The sequence below is a fragment of the Alligator sinensis genome, unplaced genomic scaffold (assembly GCF_000455745.1).
Source record: "Alligator sinensis unplaced genomic scaffold, ASM45574v1 scaffold354_1, whole genome shotgun sequence".
NCBI classification, from domain to species: Eukaryota; Metazoa; Chordata; order Crocodylia; family Alligatoridae; genus Alligator; species Alligator sinensis.
In genome coordinates this window covers 556,333-577,886 of record NW_005842200.1, presented here as the reverse complement: position 1 = coordinate 577,886, position 21,554 = coordinate 556,333, and the positions used below count along the sequence as shown (strand labels likewise).

Here is a 21,554-nt window from a genome sequence, read left to right as displayed (position 1 = left end):
TGCTGTCTTCTTTTCCTGCAGCATATTACTATAATACTTCTTAGCGCCCAGAAGACAAAAAGCTCAGGAGATTAAAACCTGCTTTTAAATTTAAACAACATAAAAGGAAGGAAACTCTTTTCCATAGCAATTTCTACACTGTGGGGAGATTAAGAGAAAAGTCAAGAGGAGGTTGAGGGGTTCCTCTGTACAGTACAGTCTTTTCTTTCCTCTAGATTTTATTTTCCTATATTACTGTGGGTTGTGGCATTTGAAAAGACAATAACACAAATAAGCAACAGAAATTTATGAAATCTGCTGTAATCTGATTTAAAGGTGTTCAGAAAAAAAGGTTTACAATATTTTAATTAAGCAGATTTAAAACCCAATTTTGGTTCAGCCAGTGTAAATTCTGACTGCTTCACAGAGTTAAGGGCAGGAGATAGAAGAGCATGACTCTCACATTGAGAGTCTTGAACAGGGGCTAGCTGCAGGAAAGTCCAACTCTGATGGAGGAGAAAGGAGGCCTTGCCCCTGCATTCTCCTGGCACAGCAGTCACTACTGGTGTGGGGGACTGCAAAAGGTAGTGGTTGAGCTCCCTGCATGAATAGTGCAGAGCCTGCAAGGACTGTTTGTGTTAAGTTGTATTGATTGCTTTGTGTATAATTTAATAAAGTTGAAGCTGGCTTTCTTTCCTTTCTCCCAGCCCTGCAGCGCATCTGTCCTCATTGGAGTGTTCCCATGGCAATTGTGGGTTGGGTTTTTATTAGTTTGATTTACTCAATAAATAAATAGGAAAATAAAACAGGATAATTATCCAACAATGAATAGCTACCATTTAAACACAGTGAAAACTGCACTAGAGGCCACTGGCAACAGGCAACATTTTTAGTTTAAAAGTAGCACAGAGATTTCCAGTACAATTTGGTCTGACCTTTTATTGGACCTCCCTCCATTAGGTGTCAGCCACTTGCTTAGACATGCTTTACTGTATATGCAGTGCCTCTAAATACTTTGATTCTTACATAAATATCTTTACTTTTCCTTTTTAAACAGTGGTGTGACTAATTCTAGCAATTCATGCAAACCAAAGCCTGGTTGGAATATTTTTACTTAAATTCAGGGTGGGGGGGAGGCCCACAAAATTTAGAAGGCTTCTTCTAAATATCTCTGTTCTCTCAGTAACCACTGTCTAGGAACATAGAGTCGGGTTGTCTTGTGCCTTAGCCAGTGTCACTGCACTGTTTCCTGGTTCTGTGGAAAACTTTCAGAACTATAGTGGTACATCCCTTACAGGAGTCGTATTCAGTGCATTGAGGCAAGGTGCATAGGGCAGTCTCCTTTGCCATGCATCTGAAGCACTTTGCAAGACCATCTGTAACAAAGATTAGGACCCAGAATGCTTGCTGCACCTGAGGAGTGCTTGGGAGAGCTCTAAGCATAGGCAACGCGTAGGGGAGGAATGGGGGGGGGCAGGGCACGTGGCTCCCCTCCCCAAGATTGGCCTTCACTGGCCAGGGAGCGGGGGCATCGAGTGAAGCGCTGGCCAGTGCCCCCCCTGAGATTGGCGCCGGCACTTCCAGTTTTGCTGCCAGCACTGGTGCTCCCTCAGACTCTGAAGGCACTAGTTGCCCATGACTCTAAGGCTGAGTACAGACAGTCAAAAACACCGAGACTGAATTGATTCAGTCTCTGCCTAGATTGAACTAATTAGAAGGTGAACTGATGTTCACTTTTCAAACCTGAAAGGCAGCCAGACCCCTGCAGTGGCCCATACCAGAAGCCAGGGGGGTACTAGAGCATGCCTCCCAGCCTAATGGCCACAGCAGAGAGCCAGGAAACAGCAATTCCCCCATCCATGCCCCATCTTCAGCCTCCAGCCAGCTGAGGAGGGAGCATGGGTTGGGGGAACCCTCCCACCAGACCCCCAGCCGGGGTCTCTCTGGTGTTGGGGAAGGGGGGACAGAAGCTCCCAGTGGAGGCCATTATTTTTCCCTCTACTCTTGCCTCAGCTGGCCTGCTGGCTGAGGAGTCAGCATGGTTGGGTGATTGCCCTGACTCCTGGCCTCGGCACGGGGAGTAAAGCCCCCATTGCACCCTGAATGCCAGCTGTGGGGAAGCTTGATCACCTGGCCATGGCCCCTCTTTGGCCAGAAGGCTGGCTGAAGAGAGACTGGGAAATTAAATGGCCCCCACTCCGGGCTTCCCGCCATGCCAGGCGCAGCCTTGCTGGGGATCCAGAGCCAGGAGGGGGGGCCCTCTGTCCTCCCCCACACACTCCTCCTCAGCTGGCCTGCCAGCTGAGCTGATTGCCCAGCCATGCCCCCTCCCTGTGGCGAGGGATGGAGGGAGGGGAAATGCACCCCCAGCTCCAGACCCCCAGTTGGGCTGTGCCCAGCCTGCAGTGGGGGGTTATTTTCACCCCAGCTGGGAGCCAGGCCAACTCCCCTGCGGAGGAGGTGGCAGGGCCAGGGCTCTGCGTGAACTCTGGGCTGCCTGGGATCTTACAGCTGGGGGTGGTGCTTCCCTGCTCTGCTGGAGCAGAGAGCATACCTCAGGGCTGCACAGCATCCTGGGATGCTGGAGGACTATGAGTTAAGTTAAGGAAGGGATCTGGGACAGAAGTGCCATAAACTGGTTTGACCTAAATCAGTTAAGTCTGATACTACATCCAACCAGGTTTATCTTAAACCAGTTTGGGCCATTTTGCACTGAACTTCTATTCTGTTACAGGTCTAAACCAGGTTCTGATCACTTAAACTGTTTTGTGTGTAACTTCTCTCCCCACCCTAAAGAGGAGAGACTGCAAATATGGCTCTTCACTTAATGGTGATAAAACTGGCTGTTTCCTCAAGTGTTTCGCTTAAGCCCTGAGGGCTGATCTAGCATAGGCTAGCTGGCTGCTACCAGTCCCCCAAACTCTCCAGCAGCTTGCAGATACCAGGGCACTTAGGGGTCTTGGCCATGCTCTTCATGGCAGGAGAGACTGCGGCAGAACACTGAGGGAATGCTTCAGGGGCCAGCTCTGTTTCCTTTGACTATTCAGCACATTCCCAATCAAAATGTACTATACAAAATGCACCCAGTAGTGTTCAAGCAGCAGGCTGAGGCAGGCTTTAATCAGAAGTCGATGCTGGTTTTTTGCCTTCTGAAAATCTTTTTCTCTAGAGGAGCACAACATAAGTACAAAACTTCCTAAGAGCTTTTACCAAATGGCTGGAACTGAGACAAGCCTGAGTACAGAAGGCTTCTAAACTGATATTCAGGCCATGGATCCTGGTTTTAGGGTTAAGCCAAAGGCAGCTGTAAAATGAGGAAGCTCTTTATATAACAAAACAAAACAAAGACCAGCCCTATAGATCCTGATTCACATCTTGTTTATGTGGAGCTATATGAGCATTTACACTCTAGCATTCATGTTAATGCCAGTTACTGCAGATTTATTCCAATGTACGTGAGATCAGAATTCGGACAATAATGTCTATGCCTTGCTGTAGGGATAATTATGAAGGGAGTATTCTATTATGGCAGCATTGTCCAAGGATTAGAGCCAGTCCTCCTTTGGCTCTGACTGGTGTCATACATTCCCTTGCAACAGTTGCAGATCTTTGGAATTTAGTGACCTACTGAAGTTACCATATATTAAGATAAACCTCGCCTGAAAGAGAACAACTTTGCAAGGCCACAAATGTATTTCACATGTGCTAAACTGCTTGAACATGCATCTGCTTGTGCTTTAACTTCACTTAAGAAGTGTTAAGTTGAACATATGACACCACCCTCTGATTCTGGCCTGCTATCAGCTACAAATCACTTTACCACTCTGTGCCTCAGTTTCCCTAACTAAAATTGGAATAATGATACCTGTCTTTGTAAAGTGTTCTGAACTTTTGAGTTATAAAGTGCTATCAAAGAGCTACGTATTACTGCAAACTTCTATTTTTTCCCCTGTGATGCTGTATGTTAGAGCAGCTGTGCCTGTAGAAGGTTGGCCGGGCTTCCCTTACAAACCTGTAGCTTCTGCTTTGTGGTGAAAGGAGAGCTGTGAGCAGTAAGCCAACACAACAGCCCTACCATGATTTCAATCAGCAGACTTTTTGCTCAGTGCTGGCTCAAGACTGATCTGCTAGGGACATTGCAGCCTGAATCAAAAGAGATGCTAGGAACAGGGGAAGAGTTTGAAGAGTGAGAACAGAGAGAGGACGACATACCCAGTTCCTAGATGGCTGCTTTCAAAACTCTAAGGTGCTAATAAGCATTATGTGTCTGCAGTGACTGGATTAGCGAGAGATCGGAACGTCTTTGATTTTAACAAAAACACAGTAATTAAGGACACAACACCTAGGAGGAAAAAAAAGCAGGAATTTCTCTACATAGTTTTTTTCTCCCACTACAACTATTTGACTTGGGTGTGATTATTGCTTTGTTTTGCTTTAGGTTAGAAGCTATACCACTACAATCCCTTAGGTAAGTAGCTGCAGATATGCTGGTTTAAAGGTGTGTTTATTACTTCAGTGGGAATAGCTGAACTGGTACAAGAGGAACGGATGCTATACTAGAGGGGTTGCATTGCTTAAACCAATGGTGTTAGACTTGCCTGTTTCCTCCTCCTCCTCCCCTTTCCCAACTGAATCCAGACTGCACGGCTACTTGCAGACTAGACCTGGACATGGCAGTAGCAGTGGGGTTAATGTTGATGATGACATGCATCACCAATGGGACTCCATACTGAGGATTTCAGTGGCAGCCCCCATCCCTGCTCACCCCACCCTGAATTCCCAGTCCCTCTAGTGCTAGGGACAAAAGTTACACACAAACCGGTAAAGTGATCAGAAACTGGTTTAAACCTGTAACAGAACACACAAACCAGTTTCAAAATAGCTGAAACTGGTTTAAGATAAACCTGGTTGAATGTAGTATCAGACTTAACTGATTTGGGTGAAACCAGTTTATGAAGCTTCTGTCCCAGCCCCCTTCCTGGTTCAAGTTACATCACAATCCCCTCGACAAACCCCAACTAGGGTCTGGAGCCAGGGAGGGAGTTAAATTCCCCCCCGCCAAAGTACAGAGCTGCCCTGCCCTGCTAAAAACTTCCTGCTGGCTGGGACTGTGGACTACAAATCCCAGAGGTACCTGGAAGCAGGAAGACACAGTGATGAGCATCCCTGCAGAGTTCTACTGCTATGAGTCTGGACTGTAAATCTCAGAGATCTCAAGGGCAGCAGGAAGAAGAAGCATACCCATAGCCCATGCTGGCTAGCCATGCTCTAGCATCCCCCAGCTTCTGGTCTGAGCCACTGCAGGCATGTGGCTGCATTTCCTGAATCAAAAATGAATGTCTGTCCAGTTGTTTTTCAGTTTAATCTCTGCAGTTTAGACTAACCTGTAAAGACTGAATCAATTCAGGCTTAGGCTTTTTGACTGTCTGTACTTAACCTAGGAACTCCCATGGGCCAGATCCAGCCTCCAGGCTGCATATTTTGACACCCCTGGCTTAAAGTATACTGGTGTAGTTGTATGACACCATGTATCTTTTGTATGTACAGAAGCCCTTATTTGAGCTAGTGTAGCTCAAATTGGTGTCCCAGTGGCCTTGTTGCTAGGTGTGACTGGATGTGGCATGTAGACTGGGAGGTCTAGGCTCACAAGTGTGTGTGAAGTGTTAATGGTCAGCTTGGTGCTTTCCTTTGTTTGTCAGTCTTTGTCACAACTCTGGCATTTTGCTGAAATACATTGTGTTTATTCTGACTGCGAAAGGGCCTAAAACTCCAGAACACAAGTGGTGCTCTGTCCCTGGGGCTTGAGTTTATTATAAGATGGCAAGAAATGAAAGTTGCACTTATTCTTAGTTTCCATTTAACAACACTGTGTGCCATATGCTTCTAGGGCATTATTGTATTTCTTGGGTGGTTGAAGTCATTTGGCCTCATGCCTTGCAACACTGCAGGGGGGGGTGTCTTAATAGACCTGAAAGGTCTGGCCTGCTGTGTTTTGGTTTTATTTACATTGATGTAACCATCAGTGTGTTTATTAATAAATGACTGAACTGCCACAATTGCAGCTTTCTGCTTGCTAAAGGTCACTGAAAGGACACTGGCTTCCTAGCCTCAGCTGATTTGAAACTGTAAAACTTACACATCACACTCCCTGCTTGCCATTTATACAGCTCTGCCACTTTGCTGAGCTCAGCCAGTGAAACTGGACTGATCAGTTTTATCCAGGTTCTCAATTGCTAGTTTAGTGATTCTAGGTGCATTTTTTTAGTGCTAGATTTTCAGGTGTGCTCTGAGAAATGTAATTCTAATTATAAAAATAAAAAAAGAAATGTCAACGCACTTCTGTTTTACATCTCAGGAGAACAAAACTCCATTCTAATAATGGATTAGGCAATATTCCTATATGCTTATATTTATGGATCACTCTCAAATACTAAAACATGAATATTCAGGAGGAAATCTGTAACAGGGAGATATTAGATGCTACAGACCTGCTGATCACTGGTTTATTAGTCCAAGCCAGCTGGGAATTTTCTGAAGAATGCATTTTGTTTGGAAAATGTTGATTCAGCAGCTTTTAATAGAAATGCCCTTACCAGGAAAGGATTCTCAAATCTTAGCTGGAATTTCTGAAGGGAAGGGTTGTGTTTGACCCACTCAGTGGCGGGGGGGGAGAACAATCAGTTAGCCAATTGATTAGGATACTGATCTAAATGTGAGAGACTCGGGTTCAAATCCTTGCTTTGCCTGATTTAAGATCAGTACGCTGAAGTATGGGTATTTGCATCCTCAGTAAGCACACTAACTAGTACTAGCTATGTTGAGTTGGGGTTCTCCTCTTGGAGCTGAGTGGCTGTGACACTCAACTTGGATACAGGAAACGAGTGTTCAGTCCCTGCTCTAATGCATATTTAATAATATGTATAAAGTGGAACAGCTCCAACAGGAGAAAAGGAGAAGAAAGAACTGGCTAATGGCTGGAGCACTTGTGTAACGTGTGATACTAGGACCCAGAATGTGAGCCACTGTCTCATCTCACCAAACTACTGAGTGAGGTGTGTGGCTGGTTTTCTATGTCAAGCTTTGAAAGTTCTTGGTTTTGTCTTGATGTAGAAATCATAAACACTTCTGTGGAATAAAACTTCAGTGGGATAAGAGAAACAGGGATCCTCCCAGCAATAATTATTATTGATTAATGAAACTGCAGGGCAGGGTCCTCTGTATCAGCTTCTGTACACACAACTTACCCCGCTTCCCTCCACACAAGAGTTCCTCCCATGAAAAATGTACTAGTTTTGTACAAGCTCAGTTCTATGCCCCTCATTCACAGATAATTCAATGATTATACTTACATGCCTGAGTATGGAGAAAGGGATGCAGATGCTTCTGTGTAAAGAATGGGAGGTATATTAAAGCTCAGCTTAAATAAGAATAAGCTTTTAAAAATACAGCGTGCTAATCTCCATCCTCAGGCCTCAGCCTCTCTATTCTTGGGTACAGGGAAGCTCCTGGTAATTGGGGCTGTTGACAGTTACTGTTGGTAGCAGGTATTTTGACTCTAGCTCATTGCTAATTATTGCTTTAGTAGACAACAGCTGTTCAGATGCAGCTCAGCTTCCTTTTTGCTTTGAAAAGATTACAGTGCCCAAACTGCAGACTGGTATTATTGAAAAGACAGAAAAAAATGTTATAATCATTTCACTCCCCTACTGCTACAGATTTTATGGGCCTTGTAGTGCACTGTTATGTCAGGCATATTAATTGCCAGTGAGTCGATGTTAAGCAAATGAAACAGCTTTGTGCAGTGTTTGGGCACTTGGTTATAGACAGTTTAACAGCAGTCTTCTGGAGAGACTAGGCATTAGTCTTTAGATTATTTTTTCAACATTGGAGGAAGAGCTCTTTCAAAGTAGCTATAAAATGAAGTATTGCTGCAATGCAATAGTTGTAATAAGCTATTAGATGCATTGCAAAGCATGAGGTCAAAGGCAGGGAGATCCTCCAGCCACCCAAGAAGTGTAATGGCAACTAACTAGTGCAACTCCTTCAAAGTCTTGTTGCTGTTGTACTGGGAGGAGGAGGAACACTGTCAGTGCCTGCCCTTTAGCTGAAGGACTCGGTGGTATTAGCAGAGGGTAAAGGCCTGACCCAGCAGAGTACTGAATGTCACTGATGTGCTTCTGCTGCTAAAAAGAAAAACAGTCTGTGCTGCTGCTGGGCTTCTGCTTTCCTAGCAAGAATCAAGATTTATTGGGATATCTGCCCTGATTCACAGAGGAGTGAATTTACAAAGCAGCCTTTCAGCAGAGGGCACCCAAATATTTGTGGCATCTAAACTGACACTGGGTCACCTCTCCTGTGTCTACCGAGAGATGTTTCCAGCTGACTAAACAATCTGCCCAAAGTGGTGATGGACTTACCTTTAAGGCTCATCTTGACATCTCATCTATCAGGGCTAGTTGGAGCTCCTGGCCGCAGAATTAGTTCTAACTGGAAGAATAGCAGATAGCTGGGCTGTTACACTACATCCAAAGGAGCTCCTCTGTACCTAGTGAAGTTTACTGAAACTGGCTAAAAAGGGATGACTCCTTTGGCCAGTGGCTGCCCTTTAGCCATTGTAGGAGCAGTGGCAGCACCACTATTTTTTACTAAGTGCTACTGCCTTGGTAGGCTGGCATCAAATAGGCCCATTCAGAACCTGACCGTTGTTGGGGAACCAGCATCATCCATAGTGCAGCGGGAAATGAAACCTGCCACAGCTGCTAAGTGCCTCATGGGGCTGATGACTGGGATTCAAGAGACCTGACACTACAAGTTACCAGTTCAACTAAAGCTCAGGCTAGGAAATGTGGGGTTAAAAGGTATTATCTGAGTTAAACCAAAGCTAAGTTCATCTACTGTCCAGTTCCTGTGTAAATGCCTTTTCTCACTTGGAGGCTGAACTCTGTTGCTCAGTGACAACAAGCAGCCTGGTGCTTTCAAGCCCACAGCTTCCGGGAGAAACCTAAGAGCCGACTGTCTGGGGAAGGAACAAATGATTCTGCCATTTCAAGCCAGAAGCACGTTAGCGGGGCTGGCTAGGGAAGCTGCCCGTACTGTACCCTGGCCATGAATAGAAGACATCAGGCTTTAGGGCTGATCCAGCATCATTTTTCATGTGAGCATTTAAAATTAAAAATGTAACTCTGGATCTGCAGTTGGCGTTGGCCATTCAGATTTTCTATCACCTTCTTCTCTACAGGGCTGCTGGTATTAAATGTTAAAGAGAAACACCGGGGGAGTTCAAAAAACACTGGGAGGTGTTGGTGCTGGGTCTACTACACTCAACTGACCAGAAAACAATTCTTGGCAGCAAGTTCCATTTTGATCTGCCAGGCGAAAGGAACAGTGTTTGACAAAGTTTCTGCTTGAGGTGAAGGGAAATCTTAAGGGAGTGATTTTTTGCAAGGCCCAGGCATCAGTGAGCTGGAGCATGAAGCAGCAGTAATAGCCTTTATTTGCGAAACTCTGTGGGCAGTGTTAAGCTGTTAAAACAGAGGATAATTAGAATCCTTCAAACAATGAAGAAACGAGGCTGACTTGGTACTAAACATTCCCTTTGAGTTTCCTTCCCAACTTTTCCTCGTCACTAGGGGGTGCTAGGGTCACGTTTGAGTTGCTGGAGATGAGGGCCGCATTTGTAATACCACAGTGGTGCTGGAGATGAACTGTAAGGTTTTATGGTGCAAAAACTTGTTTATGATTTCAGAAAGGACTATATTAATCATGTAGCCAATGTGCATTACATGCACTGCACGCATACAGCTTGGCTCACGTGCAGTACAAAAGCCACAGGTTTAGTACAGGTTATCGCATGCATGCTGTTGGCTGCAGCGTAGGTGCCTGCAGATGAGCGGCCTGATCCTGCATTCCTGGCACAGCCCTAGCTCTTGCTGTCCTCAGTGGCAGTGGTGTGCGCATGATCAGGCCCTGAGAAATCTGAGCTAGTAGCAGGTTCCCCAGCCAGGCTATGCATAGTGCAACTGGAGAACACTCTGTCCTGATAGGGGCAGGAGTAAGCGAGAGAGAGACATTCGGGAACGGTTATGCATTTCAGGAAGCTGCCTTTGCTTCAGCTCCGCTAAGGATTGATCCCATCCTTCCTGCAAGCTAGACTTTTTGAATGGGAAACAGTCACCCAAGTCTTTCTTTTCATCCCAGCAGCAGCAGCCAAAAGAAATCACTTAATTTTTCCCCCCATACATTTCCAGTCTACCTGCTGAGGCATAGATCCAACTCTGTGTGTACGGGGAGGGGATAGGGGCGGAGTGGGTGCCTGGAGCTTGCTCTAAAATGGTGTCACCAGGCAAATAATGGTACATTTGGGTCTGGGGCTGGCAGTATATTTTAATTCCTTCCGCTCATACTCTGAGCTTGTGGGAAGCAGAATAAACTCATAGCGAGTGGCTTGCTTTCTACTTAAAGGCAGGCAAACTAGGCTACCGAGGAATGCATCCCCTGTGTAAGCAGCCTTTCCTAGCAGTGCTGCAGAAACCATCCTTTCTGTTGGTGCCAAATAGTGACTGAATATTATCCCACCTTCAGTGAGGCTGACGGAGCACGAAACACCTGGGAAGGAGAGCGGAGAGTCAATAATTGAGGGCAATGTGTGCTCAGGGCAAAGTGCACTGGCTGTTGGTACAGGAGGTAAAGGAAATTTCCAAAGTACCGCTAGGATTCCTTGGAGACATACATGTGAGCAAAGGGAAGTGGGAGCTCTCTCTTTAAGATTTTAATGTCTTTTAGAGATTTCTTAATAGAAAATTATGCCTCTGCTAGGTTATTCTATTGGATAGTTTAAAGTACTACAGAATGGGTCTATGTACAGTCCTAAAGGTTTGGGGTTTTTTTAGAGTTATTTCTACAGATTGAAGCCAATAATATTCCTGGTTAAGATCTATGAGAGTTTTTTCCTAGTAGGGTGGGGGAAAACAATATCTTCCAGGGATTTCTAGAGAAAGCTCCTTGTCTTAAACATACTCTATATACTGCATCATATATGGACAGAAAGGATTCTCAGGTCACCTGTGACTAATTGCCATCTAGTTACCCCTGGAATGAAGCCCCAAATCTGCATGTGACCTAGGTGGCACTTCAAAAAAGAGCTTCTAGTTTTCGTGTGAAGAGCTGAAGAGAGCAAGTTTCTGCCCCTTCCGTTGCTGGGTTGATCCAGTGGTTAATCACTCTCCCTCCTGCCAACTAGTGCAGAATTTCTAATATGTCAGGATGTGGTTTTAGCCTCCTCCCATTGGCTCTTGTGATGCCTTTTTCTGTTAGCTGGAAGAGGCTTTTAGTTAGAGCCTTGCTACACCTCACGCTGAGCCGTACAAATGTTGATAGGTGTTAGTGCTAGCTCAGGTTTGGAGCAGTCACAGTTCAGGCCAGAAGGGGCCCAGAGGATGGAAAGATAGAAAATCTGCACCACCCCATTTCAGACTTCCACTGTGTCCCCCAGGACATCCCCCCGTTCTCCCACCAGCCCCCCCCGCCCCATCTACTTACTTGTGGCTGCCCGTGCTGTCTGTCCCAGGGGAGCAGGCATGGAAAGGTTCACCTGCCTGCCTGGCTTGCTCCAACCCCCCTGCTGCTTTTCTGTGGGCTGAGGCTGCACTGGTGGCTGGGAAGGCAGGTTAACCCTTCCCTGCCTACTCCCCAGGACAGACAGCACAGGTACCCACAAGTAAGTTGTGGGGGGGAGGGGAGCAGTGAGTGGGGCTCTTGGGTACTGGGAAAGGTGGAGGGGGCCAGTGGGCCTGATCCGTTTCAGCTGGAAGGGGCAGGGGTGGGTGGGGTGTCTACATTAAGCCTGGGATGGAGTTTGAGCCACGTAACAAGTACTTAAAACTAGTTTTAGGTGTTAATGTGCAGACAATTTTAGCTACCCACAGTAATTGTCACTTCTCAATCTTCCATGCATTTGAGCTCTGAATTCCTCACTGTATGGCATTTTCTCCTGCATTCAAACCATTTTGTGGCTTTTCCTGTATTATAGCCAGTCTTTCAGTATCCTTATAAAACGTGGACACCTCGACCATACAGAATATTCATTTAATTGATGCTATACATGCTGGTAAAATTGCTTCCTTGCTTCTCTGTGCTACACCTCTTTACACAGCTAAGGGTTCATTAGATCATTTTTCATAGCAGAGCAGTAGAGTCTTGTATCGAGTAGCTGGTCAGTTGCCCCTAAATCTTTCACAGAGTCACTACTTGCCAGGATAAAGGTGAAATCTGTGGTAGGGATGACCTGCAGTTCTTGTTTCAAAGGCTAGGGACAGACATTCAAAAAGCCGGATCTTGAATTGGTTCAATCTTTGCAGGTTAGTCTAACCTGCCTGGATTGAACCAATTGTAAATGAACAGACAGTCATGAAATGCAGGCAAATGTACCCAATCTTTTATTACATTAAACCAGCAGTTAACCTTTTCAGCAACATGCACAACATGCCTGCAGTGGCTCAGGCCAGGCGCTGGCAGGGTGCTAGAGCAGCCCTCGGCTGCAGGGAAGCTGGGCTGGGGGTGCGTGGCCAGCCCTGGCAGTAGCTTGGAGTGAACTGGCCAGGCTAGGGGTTAAATTCCCTGATTCCTGTCCCATTGGCACGAACCTGAGCTGGGATCTGCTGGGTGCTCCCTGCTCCTTGCTGCAGTGGCGGGCCGGGGCAGGGAGGTGGGAGGGCAGGGAACGGAGATATTCTGCCCTCTCCCCCCACTGCCCCTGAGGGACTGCAGCCTGCATGGGGCAAGCGGCAGGATCAGTCCCTCCTACCCCCTAGAGCAGATGCTGGCACCCTCACCTAAAGGGCCCTGCCAGCCAGCCATCCCACCCCTGCCACTGGAGTGGCAAGGGAGCAGGGCCCTGAGGGGGCAGCAGCTCCTGTCCTGGTGTCCAGGAACCACGAACCTCTTCCTGGGGGTGGGGGGTGCACGAGGGGCACAAGCTGTGGATTGCATGGGGCAGGCAGCAGCACCAGGGCTTGGAGGGGGCCATAGCCCTCTTAATCCCCCCCAGTGCCGCTGCTTGCCTCACATAGTCTGCAGCAGCTCTGACTGCCCTGCAGCATGCCCCCCCCCACCCCCCCATTGGAAGGGTCTTGCACTCTGGGAAACTGTGACAGGGGCTGCAGCCCCCATCAGGGTTGCTCCCCGCTCCCCACTCCAGGGGTGGGGGTGGGACCACATGCCAGCCAGTAGGGCCCTTTAGGTGGTGGGGCAGGGAAGAGGGTTATTTTCCCCTCCCTCCAGCATCCGGTGGAGGGGGCAGGAGGAGGCCTATCCCAATGCGGCTCGCTCCCCTGCAGGGAGTGGGTGGCAGCGGTTGGGGTGAGCAGACTCTGTGGGCCCCCCCCCCCCAGGGGCAGGGGGTGGGGCAGAGCCCTGATGAGGCCTGCAGCCCCTGTCACAGTGTCCCAGAGTGTGAGCCCCATCCCAGTGATGGCGCTATGCTGTGGGTGGGGAGAGCTGCTACAGATTGCGTGAGATGAGCAGCGGCAGTGCAAGGAGGGGTTTGGGGGCTATGGCCCCTTCTGAGCCTTGGTGCTGCCACCTGCCCCATGCAGTTTGTGGCAGCTCTGACCCTCACTCACAGCCCCCCCATGCCAGGAAGAGGCTTGCTCCCCAGACACCAGGACAGGGGCTGCTGCCCCATCAGGGTCCTCCCCCTTTGCCACTCCAGTGGCAGGGTCAGGGGCTCGGCCGGAGTCCCTTTATGCAAGGAGGCAGGTACAGGGGTTATTCCTCCCTCTCTCTGGCATCTGACAGAGCGGGCAGGATGGGGCTTATCCCACTGCTTGCCCCATGCAGGCAGCAAGTGGTGGCAGCAGTTGGGGCAAGCAGTCTCTGCTGTGGTCCCCCGGGGCGGAGGGGACAGATGGGAGCATAACTCCTCTCCCTGCCCCCCACCCCCACCTAAGGGGCCATGCTGGCCAATACCTGGCCGCACCCCCGCTACTGCAGCAGCAAGGAGGAAGTGCCCAGCAGACCCTGGAGCGGGCCCATAGGAGGGCGAGGGGGACAGTTCAACCCCCCTCCCTGGCCAGTTCACTCCAGGCCTCTGCCCGGAGCTGGCCATGCCCCTGCTGCTGGTGCAGCCGGTGGAGAAATGCAGGTCGTGCTGGTGGGACAGGGAAGGGAAGGGGGGGAAATGAACCTCTTCCTTGCTCCCTTCCACGGCCAGCGTCTAGCCAGGCCCTCACTTGTCCCTGCTCTGGCTGGGGAGCAGAGGGGTGGGGCCAGCTCTGCTCTGCTAGAACAGAAAGTATGCTGGGATGTTGGGGGACTCTGGTTTAACTTACACCAGGAAGGGGTCTTGGACAGAAGTTGCATAAACCGATTTGACTCAAATCAGTTAAGTTTGATATTACATTCCAGCAGGTTTATATCTAACTGGGTTTGGCCACTTTGAAACTGGATTATGTGCATTGAAGTTATGTTCTGTTACAGGTTTAAACCAGTTTCTGATCACTTAAATTGGTTTATGTGTAATATCTGTCCCTAGCCCTTATGTGTAACTTGGTATTTTGATACAGTCAAATCTATGTTGCTTGAATAGGCTGAGCTTACTGAGCAGTCCAGGTTTCTGTGTGATTGTGCTTTTCTCATTATTCTTTTCCATTGACAACCTTTACCAGCTGCTCTTTACTTTTAGAGTAATAATGAAATGCTGACTAGCATGACCCACTGGAAAACCCACTCTCCACTGATGATTCCTCATTGCAGATCTTAGTCTATTGTGTGCTCTGAGATTGTATGGTGTCCATTTGTAAAATTGTAAATGTCATGTGGCATCACATGAAAGTGTACTACCTATGTGCTGCAAGCTTGTAATTGCCAAGCACAACATCAGGTTTGTTGTCAAAATCTGTTTTCCATAAATCCTATTGACTAGCATTAGTTATACTCTGACCTTTTAATTCTTTGTCAGTTGAATTCCTTATCATCTTTTACCATGATTTTGTCCAGGATAGCTCCTAGTATGCTACCATTCTCCTGAATGTTGGTGCATTCTTGAAGATAGACCTACTGGGAAACATTTTAAAGCTGTGATTTTAATAGCTAGATGCAACCAAACCAGCTTTTCCCCTTGCAGCCTAATTCTTGGCTTCTGAAACTTTTTCTTCCCTTCTGACTCCCAGAAGGATTTATTAAGATTGCTTTGTGGAACCCATTAACGCTAAACTGCATAATTATGTTACTGTGAGCTTTGAATCAGTTCACGGTAATTTTTCTATCCAGGACTCTAGGAACTGATATTCCTCCATGACAGAATTTTAAGTTGGTAAATGAAAAGGTTTACTCAATTTACCTAAAAAGTTATTAGTAATTAACAACAAGAGATCACTACTTGCAAAAGCACTGAACAGCAATAAAAGGGATGTGAAAAGAGCCGACTCTTCTAATAAGCTACAATGGAATTTGGAAGGAGCAGGGAAGCGTCTAACCAATTTGTTTGTTAGCAACCTACACATAAGCCTTTTGTGCATTTACTTAAAAAGTAGGGTGACCTGAGTAACTATCACCTGGGCCTGGTTTGCAATATCTTCTTGCCACCCCAATGTTTATTAGGGCTTTTTTAGTCAGCGATATACAAGTACTTGACTTTCCCTGCAAACTCCCAGTGGATCCTCTCCTGGCAGGGCTTGGGACTGTGTGTACTTGTGAAGCTGAAAAATCAGGCCATGGCTTCTAAGGAAGATGAATGAAGCCTAGCACAACCCAGATTAAACCTAGGGCAAGACTTAAGCAGCACTGTTGTCCTCTCGCTGCAGGGTTGTATTCTTGCACGTAAGCATTTTAGAACTACTTGGAACAAAAAGTAGAGCCAGCATAGTACTGCAGCCAAGACTGCCTGAGTCTCAGCCTCAATGTGTCAGACAGGACTTAAGGTATTTTATATCATCTGATTAGCAGATGGAGTCAAGGGGCTGTACCAATAGACTCTGTTTTCTAGCACATAGTGAAGTGTCTCCCTGCAGTTTAGAAGAATAAAAGCTAAAATGTGCACGTTTTGTAGCCTAACTTGAGGTGCCCACATCCATATTCAGAAGGGAGCTGGTAAGATCTGTGCTAGAGCTCAGTATACTGCACTGGAACGCTATTCACTTAAACACGGGCACTTGCATTTGTAAATCATGGCCTTGACTTTTCACCTGTTTTGTCTTCTGTAGTTATAGTCCTTTATTACCCTGGCAGGATTGCTTGCTACTTAATTTTCTCTCCTGCCTTCAGTGGAATGGCGACTAAACAGAGGAGCTTATTTTAAAGAATGGTCAGTTTGCTAAAAATCCTCCAGAAAGACAGAATCCGATATTGAGCACACACATCAAATACATCTCTGACTGTGTCTGTTTTACCTGAGATGGGTTTAAACTGGGTTTAAGACTGCAGTCAAAGATTTAATTTATTTTTTGAAAGGGGAAACACAGTTGATTCTATTTCCCAGCAAGAACAGTTTTTGTAATACTAATTTATACAGTATGTTTCTCTCTGCATTCAAAGCCATCACTTTACATGTGGCTTTGAATGACTGCAGCAGTAACCTGCATGCTCTTTTCCTTGATGAATGCAAATCTCGCTCCCCTACTGGTTGTGAAAATACAAAGTCCTGTACCAGGAAACTTAGGCCATAGTTAGCCAAGCACAGTGACCTGATTCCTGTTGGATCAACACGTTATCAACTTGAGGTTGTCGCTACAAAGCAAGTGTGGTGAAGTCTGCCTGTTTCAACTAAAATCAAAACGTTCTCCTGACATGCACTGTTGCTGAAATGAGCACTTTCTAGGCAGTGGGTCTAAATGCAGATCGAAGCAAATGCAGTATATATGTGTACGTGGAGGGAAGGGAAAGCAGTGGATAGTAGAGTTATTTTTGCCAAACGGCTTATGTATAATCAAATACTTTGAATCTTATTTTACCTGCTCAGGATAGCAAGAAAGATAACAAATCAAAGCAACCCTAGAAAGAGGATTGTGTAGATGTGGGTGTGGTTTTTGCCCTTCCTCTTATTTATGTAAGACTTAACTTTGTAAGGTGTGTTTAATGTTTTTCTCTAAAGTAGACCACTAGAGAGATCCCATGGAGTAATTTGCTTTGCTGAGTTAGCAGACCAGGCCTTTGGACGGGAAAAAAGAGATATTATCAACTGTGTAGCAGATGAATCAATAGGAGGGCAACTGGATCACTTTGCATCCTCATGTACAAACAGCAAAGCAATAACCCAGCTGCAGTGTCTGACACACACATTTAAAAAACAAATATAAACACGCACACATTGGGTTGGCTTTTATTGGAAAGCCCAGATGCAATCTATAGTAATCAATTTGTGGAAAATTCAGGACACATATAAAGTTAAGAAGGCAAATTAAAATAACAATACAAATCAGACAAAATTTACATCTCAAAATATAATGAAAGCATTTTGAATGTCATTGCCTAAAATACTTTGAATCTCATTTTTTTCCCCCTGTAAGCTGCTTCTTTTAATTATACATTTTTTTCTCCTTTAAAAAGATCTTTTGTTTACATGTTACCCAAGGTTAGTATTTCCGGCAGGAACATGTCCAGATCACAAGTCTTTTTAGGAAGAAATAGGCTCATTATACCTACTAACAAGGCCACTAATTGGCTTGATTTGACTTTATCTAAAATGATCACCAACAGATACTGTAATTTGTTGTTTATTGGTGCCTTAACAAAGGAGAAGGAACTAGTACACGTCAAGTAGACGATATATTTCCATTTTGACATGTTGTACAAGCTTTTTCATATTCAAACAGAACAGAAACATTTGACATAATTTAGAATATGAGCCTATTTCAACAGAGCACTTATAGCATGCTAAATATAGTGCTGTGGAAGTCACCTAACAGAACTGCAAACACCTAGCATTTTACAGTTTTTAAAATGTAAAACAATGACATTTCTCTGGGGTTTGATGTATCAGTTCCTAATTTTAGGGCCTTCAAGACTTCCAGGGTAAAAAATATGAACTAATCTGTGCTTTCATTCTAACAAAAGATCAGCATTCAAAGATAAGTGTAATTAGTTCTGTATGCTCTACCAAATACACACATACAGTAATAGCACGGATACTGCAGATTCAGTAACTAGTTGGCCAGGAGAGATTCAAATCCATTTATCAAACAATCCTAATGTGCAATTTAGCATATGTAATACTATAGAATCTCAGTATACAAAGCAGTTAGAAAACTATTTTTATTACATCCACTCGAACTGTTCATATTTAAGACTTGTTCACTTACTATAGCTTGTCATAATTATACATGGATAGAAATACGGTGTATGTTTCAAGGAACATCAAAAAATCAAATTTGTCTTAAAAATATTTTTTTTGTGACTGAATTTAGTGCTCATGAAAGTAAAGCACTAATCATGGTTTCAGCCAAGAAACAGCACAGGTACAGTTGGTTCTGTGCATGGTATCTGCATGGAGCTGGGTACCCATCTCAAGCCTGCCCTGTAACAAATTTACTGGGCCTTAATTTGGCATGCTCTGCTCCAAACAGGCTAGTGGTTTTGTGACACAGGGTAAGCACTAGGAGAAGACCTTCATCTCCACCCCAGTTCCTGTTCAATTGATCATCGTAATGAGGCTTGAATATGAAAGTGAAGGCCAGGGTATGAACCTGTGGAATGGCTCTAAGAGCAACGCTGTAGCATCTGATCAGGTGCTGCTCTTGCCTCACTCATGAAATAATACATTTAAAAGAGCTGTTTATACAGAAGACAAAGTTGATAGAACTGGATGAGACTATATTGTATCATCTTCTTCTACATACATTTGCCAAGCACCTGAGACACTATTCTCTCCATTCTAAGCCCACATTTAAAAAACCCAACAACAGAAAACCCACTCGGTATGAATCAGTACCCATTTATTACATTAGGGCCGGGAAAAGACAAGGAAAACCCAATCTATTTGTTTTCCATCATAATAAATGAGTCTTATTTGGTTACTGTGCCTTCTAGGAGTGACTGATGAAGTGGCACTGGCTTGGGTGACTGGAAAGGGAGGGGAGGGCGATGTTGTTTTATTAGCCAGCCACTTGGGAGTATTCCTTCTTATCAGCAGAGTGATAGAAAGATGCACAGTTTTAAACCTAATACAAAAATATTAACACTTCTGGACATTAGTCATACACTGTTATATCTCTACAATATAATCTTTTATACTGTACAGCTATAACATAAAAGGTGCAATTTCTTTTTAAAAAAAATCACACACAGCACATTTTTATCATTTTATTTTTAAGTATAAACTTTTTTAAACACTTTACATAAATTAACTCCTCTGAGACTAATATTTGATGTACAGTAAATTGTAATTCATATAAAAATCCATAAACAACTTGTCTCACATAATTTACAAAAAAATCAGGGTTTCCTTTGCTTATCTGTAACAAGGATTCTACTTGCCATTTTTCCCCCCCAAGGCAAACCATGTTAGCATTGTAAAATCCATTATTAAATTCCCATGGTAGCATAAGTCACTTGTGCCAATGTCCTTTTAGAAAGCAGCACAGTTTAAAGCAGTTGGGTTGTCTATAAACAGTAATTTTTGCCCCACATTTTAAAATTAACAGATATATACCACATCCTATGCAGAGAAAGAGGAAGAGAGAGAAAGAGAGAGAGAGAGAGAAAGAGAGACTACTTCTTTTAAGCAAAGGTCAACAATTCAGTAATATTTGGAAACACTGTATGGATCTGTATCATAGTTAAATACAGTGCCTCAAAGGAACAGACAGCCTGTTGTAAAATCTTTAGGCCTTTTTAATACTTTTCAGTCCAATGTGAGTGCAGCGATATGCATATGTAAACATATTCTTTAAAGCAGATCACCTTTTAAGGTCATTCAGAAAAAAAAGTTTTGTTTTCAGCAATATCATTCTTCTGGAAGGCGCTCTCTTCACTGTAGAGTCTCTTCAGGTTGTGCTACAGAAAAATCTGAGCAAGGTGTAAGTTTAGGCTCAAGTAGTAATGCAGCAAAACAGTTTGGTCTCCCTTTTAGAAGACACTGGTACACAGTTAGTCTCTTTGGCAGCCTTGGCAAAGCCAGTGTGTTACCTCTTTCCTATCTCACTTTGTCTAAGGAACTGTATATTGTTAGCGCTGTCTGCTAATTCGGGGTATTGCTCCACAGAGAGTACATAGTACCCATCATATCCTTGTACCTTTCCAGCACTTAGTAACTGCCTCTTTTCCCCCTCTGTCCATAACCTAGCACCTTCTTCTCCATCTCTTACTCTTTGTTGTTCTCTGGCCCAGGCACTGGAGAGCGCTCTTTGTCTAGCCTGCTCCAGTATTCGCGCCTTCTCTTCATCAAGTGTCATACCATAGCGCACATGAAGAGCTAGCGCGCCGTACTGCATTTCAACGTCAGCAAACCTACGAGTCCTGCCGTTCACCACAGTGGTGGACTGGGAAACGGTGACATTGATGCCATTTTCCAGGGCTTTCCGCCCACTCGTCAGCCTTAGTGTGCCTAGGTCACTCTCCGGTGAGGTCGTCTTGATGAAATAGTGAGTGTCCTTTCCCTCAATTGTGAAATGCAAGTTCTCTAGGTAGTAGGCATTGTTTAGAACAGCTGCCACTTTTATGCAGTCCTCATTTGCAATATTGAGCACATTAGTCTGCACTTTGCCTTGATTGACAGCCAGCATGACCCCTTTCCCAATTAGGGACTTCACTGTCGCAAACCACAGCCATGACTTCTCCCCACTTGATTTTCGTCTGCTGATCTGAACTTCTGCCATCTTTCCTAGAGACAGGAAAGCCTTGGCTTGTCTTGCCACTTGTTGTTGCACTCCAGAAATTGGCTGAAAACAAGAACAGACAGAAGTTTTTAAAAGCCATCTGTAGCCCCTAGATACCAAACAAGCTTTCTTGGTATATTGCCCATGGTTCACAATAGGATATGCCACAACTGACAGTGCCAAAGAGTTAATTAAAACTACTGCTTGTTCCATTGAGTTACAAAGGCTATTTTGCTTGATAATGTTCAATGTGTGCTGCTGGATTTTCTTTTCTTTTTCTCCTTATACTCCCCACTTTAATTATTATTGCTTTATAGAAAAGTGACTTTTTGCTAGTAGCATTTAACACAGGAAAGAACTACCTAAATGCTAACTAAAATCATCCTTGGGACGTCTTTTATAATTTTTTCCCCATTTTTCAGATGAAGGACTAGAGGCAACGCTATGGAAAACAGTGTGTGTTAGAACAGGGATTAGACAAGAGAAGATCTTGGCTTCTCAGTTCTATCCTTAGACTGGTGGACCACCTCTTTCACTGCAGATCACAATCTTTATTCTGGAGGGGGAGGGTAGAGGGGGTGTGTGGGGCAAGTTAGGGTAGGGGGTGAGGAGTGGAGACAATGCAAATGCAATTTTCAGTCTGTGGATCGCATCCCAGCCATTTGTTTTGTAGGTCAACCCATACCATGAAATGGAAAAAGCATAGAGCCTATAATGAGCATATAGGTACACAGCCCTCAATTTATGTTTTCAGGTAATCTTATCTCT

General features: G+C 45.1%; 1 protein-coding gene and 1 long non-coding RNA gene across 10 annotated transcripts in view; both read right to left on the bottom strand.

The window, feature by feature from the left end:
* The window catches only part of LOC102377981, an 11,326-nt gene extending 2,860 nt beyond the window's left edge, over window positions 1-8,466 (bottom strand). Inside the window, exons 1-2 of the long non-coding RNA XR_324183.1 lie at window positions 8,397-8,466; window positions 7,329-7,362 (exon numbers count right to left, since the gene is read on the bottom strand). This is a non-coding gene — a long non-coding RNA (uncharacterized LOC102377981). The remainder of the gene's footprint in view (window positions 1-7,328; window positions 7,363-8,396) is intronic.
* An 8,820-nt stretch (window positions 8,467-17,286) lies between these two features.
* The window catches only part of TENM3 (teneurin transmembrane protein 3), a 540,570-nt gene continuing 536,302 nt past the window's right edge, over window positions 17,287-21,554 (bottom strand). For all 9 annotated transcript variants that reach the window (XM_025207579.1, XM_025207580.1, XM_014521286.2 and 6 more), the window contains one exon: window positions 17,287-20,849. In XM_025207579.1, coding sequence (XP_025063364.1) covers window positions 20,094-20,849 — 756 coding nt within the window. In that variant the 3' untranslated portion in view covers window positions 17,287-20,093. The remainder of the gene's footprint in view (window positions 20,850-21,554) is intronic.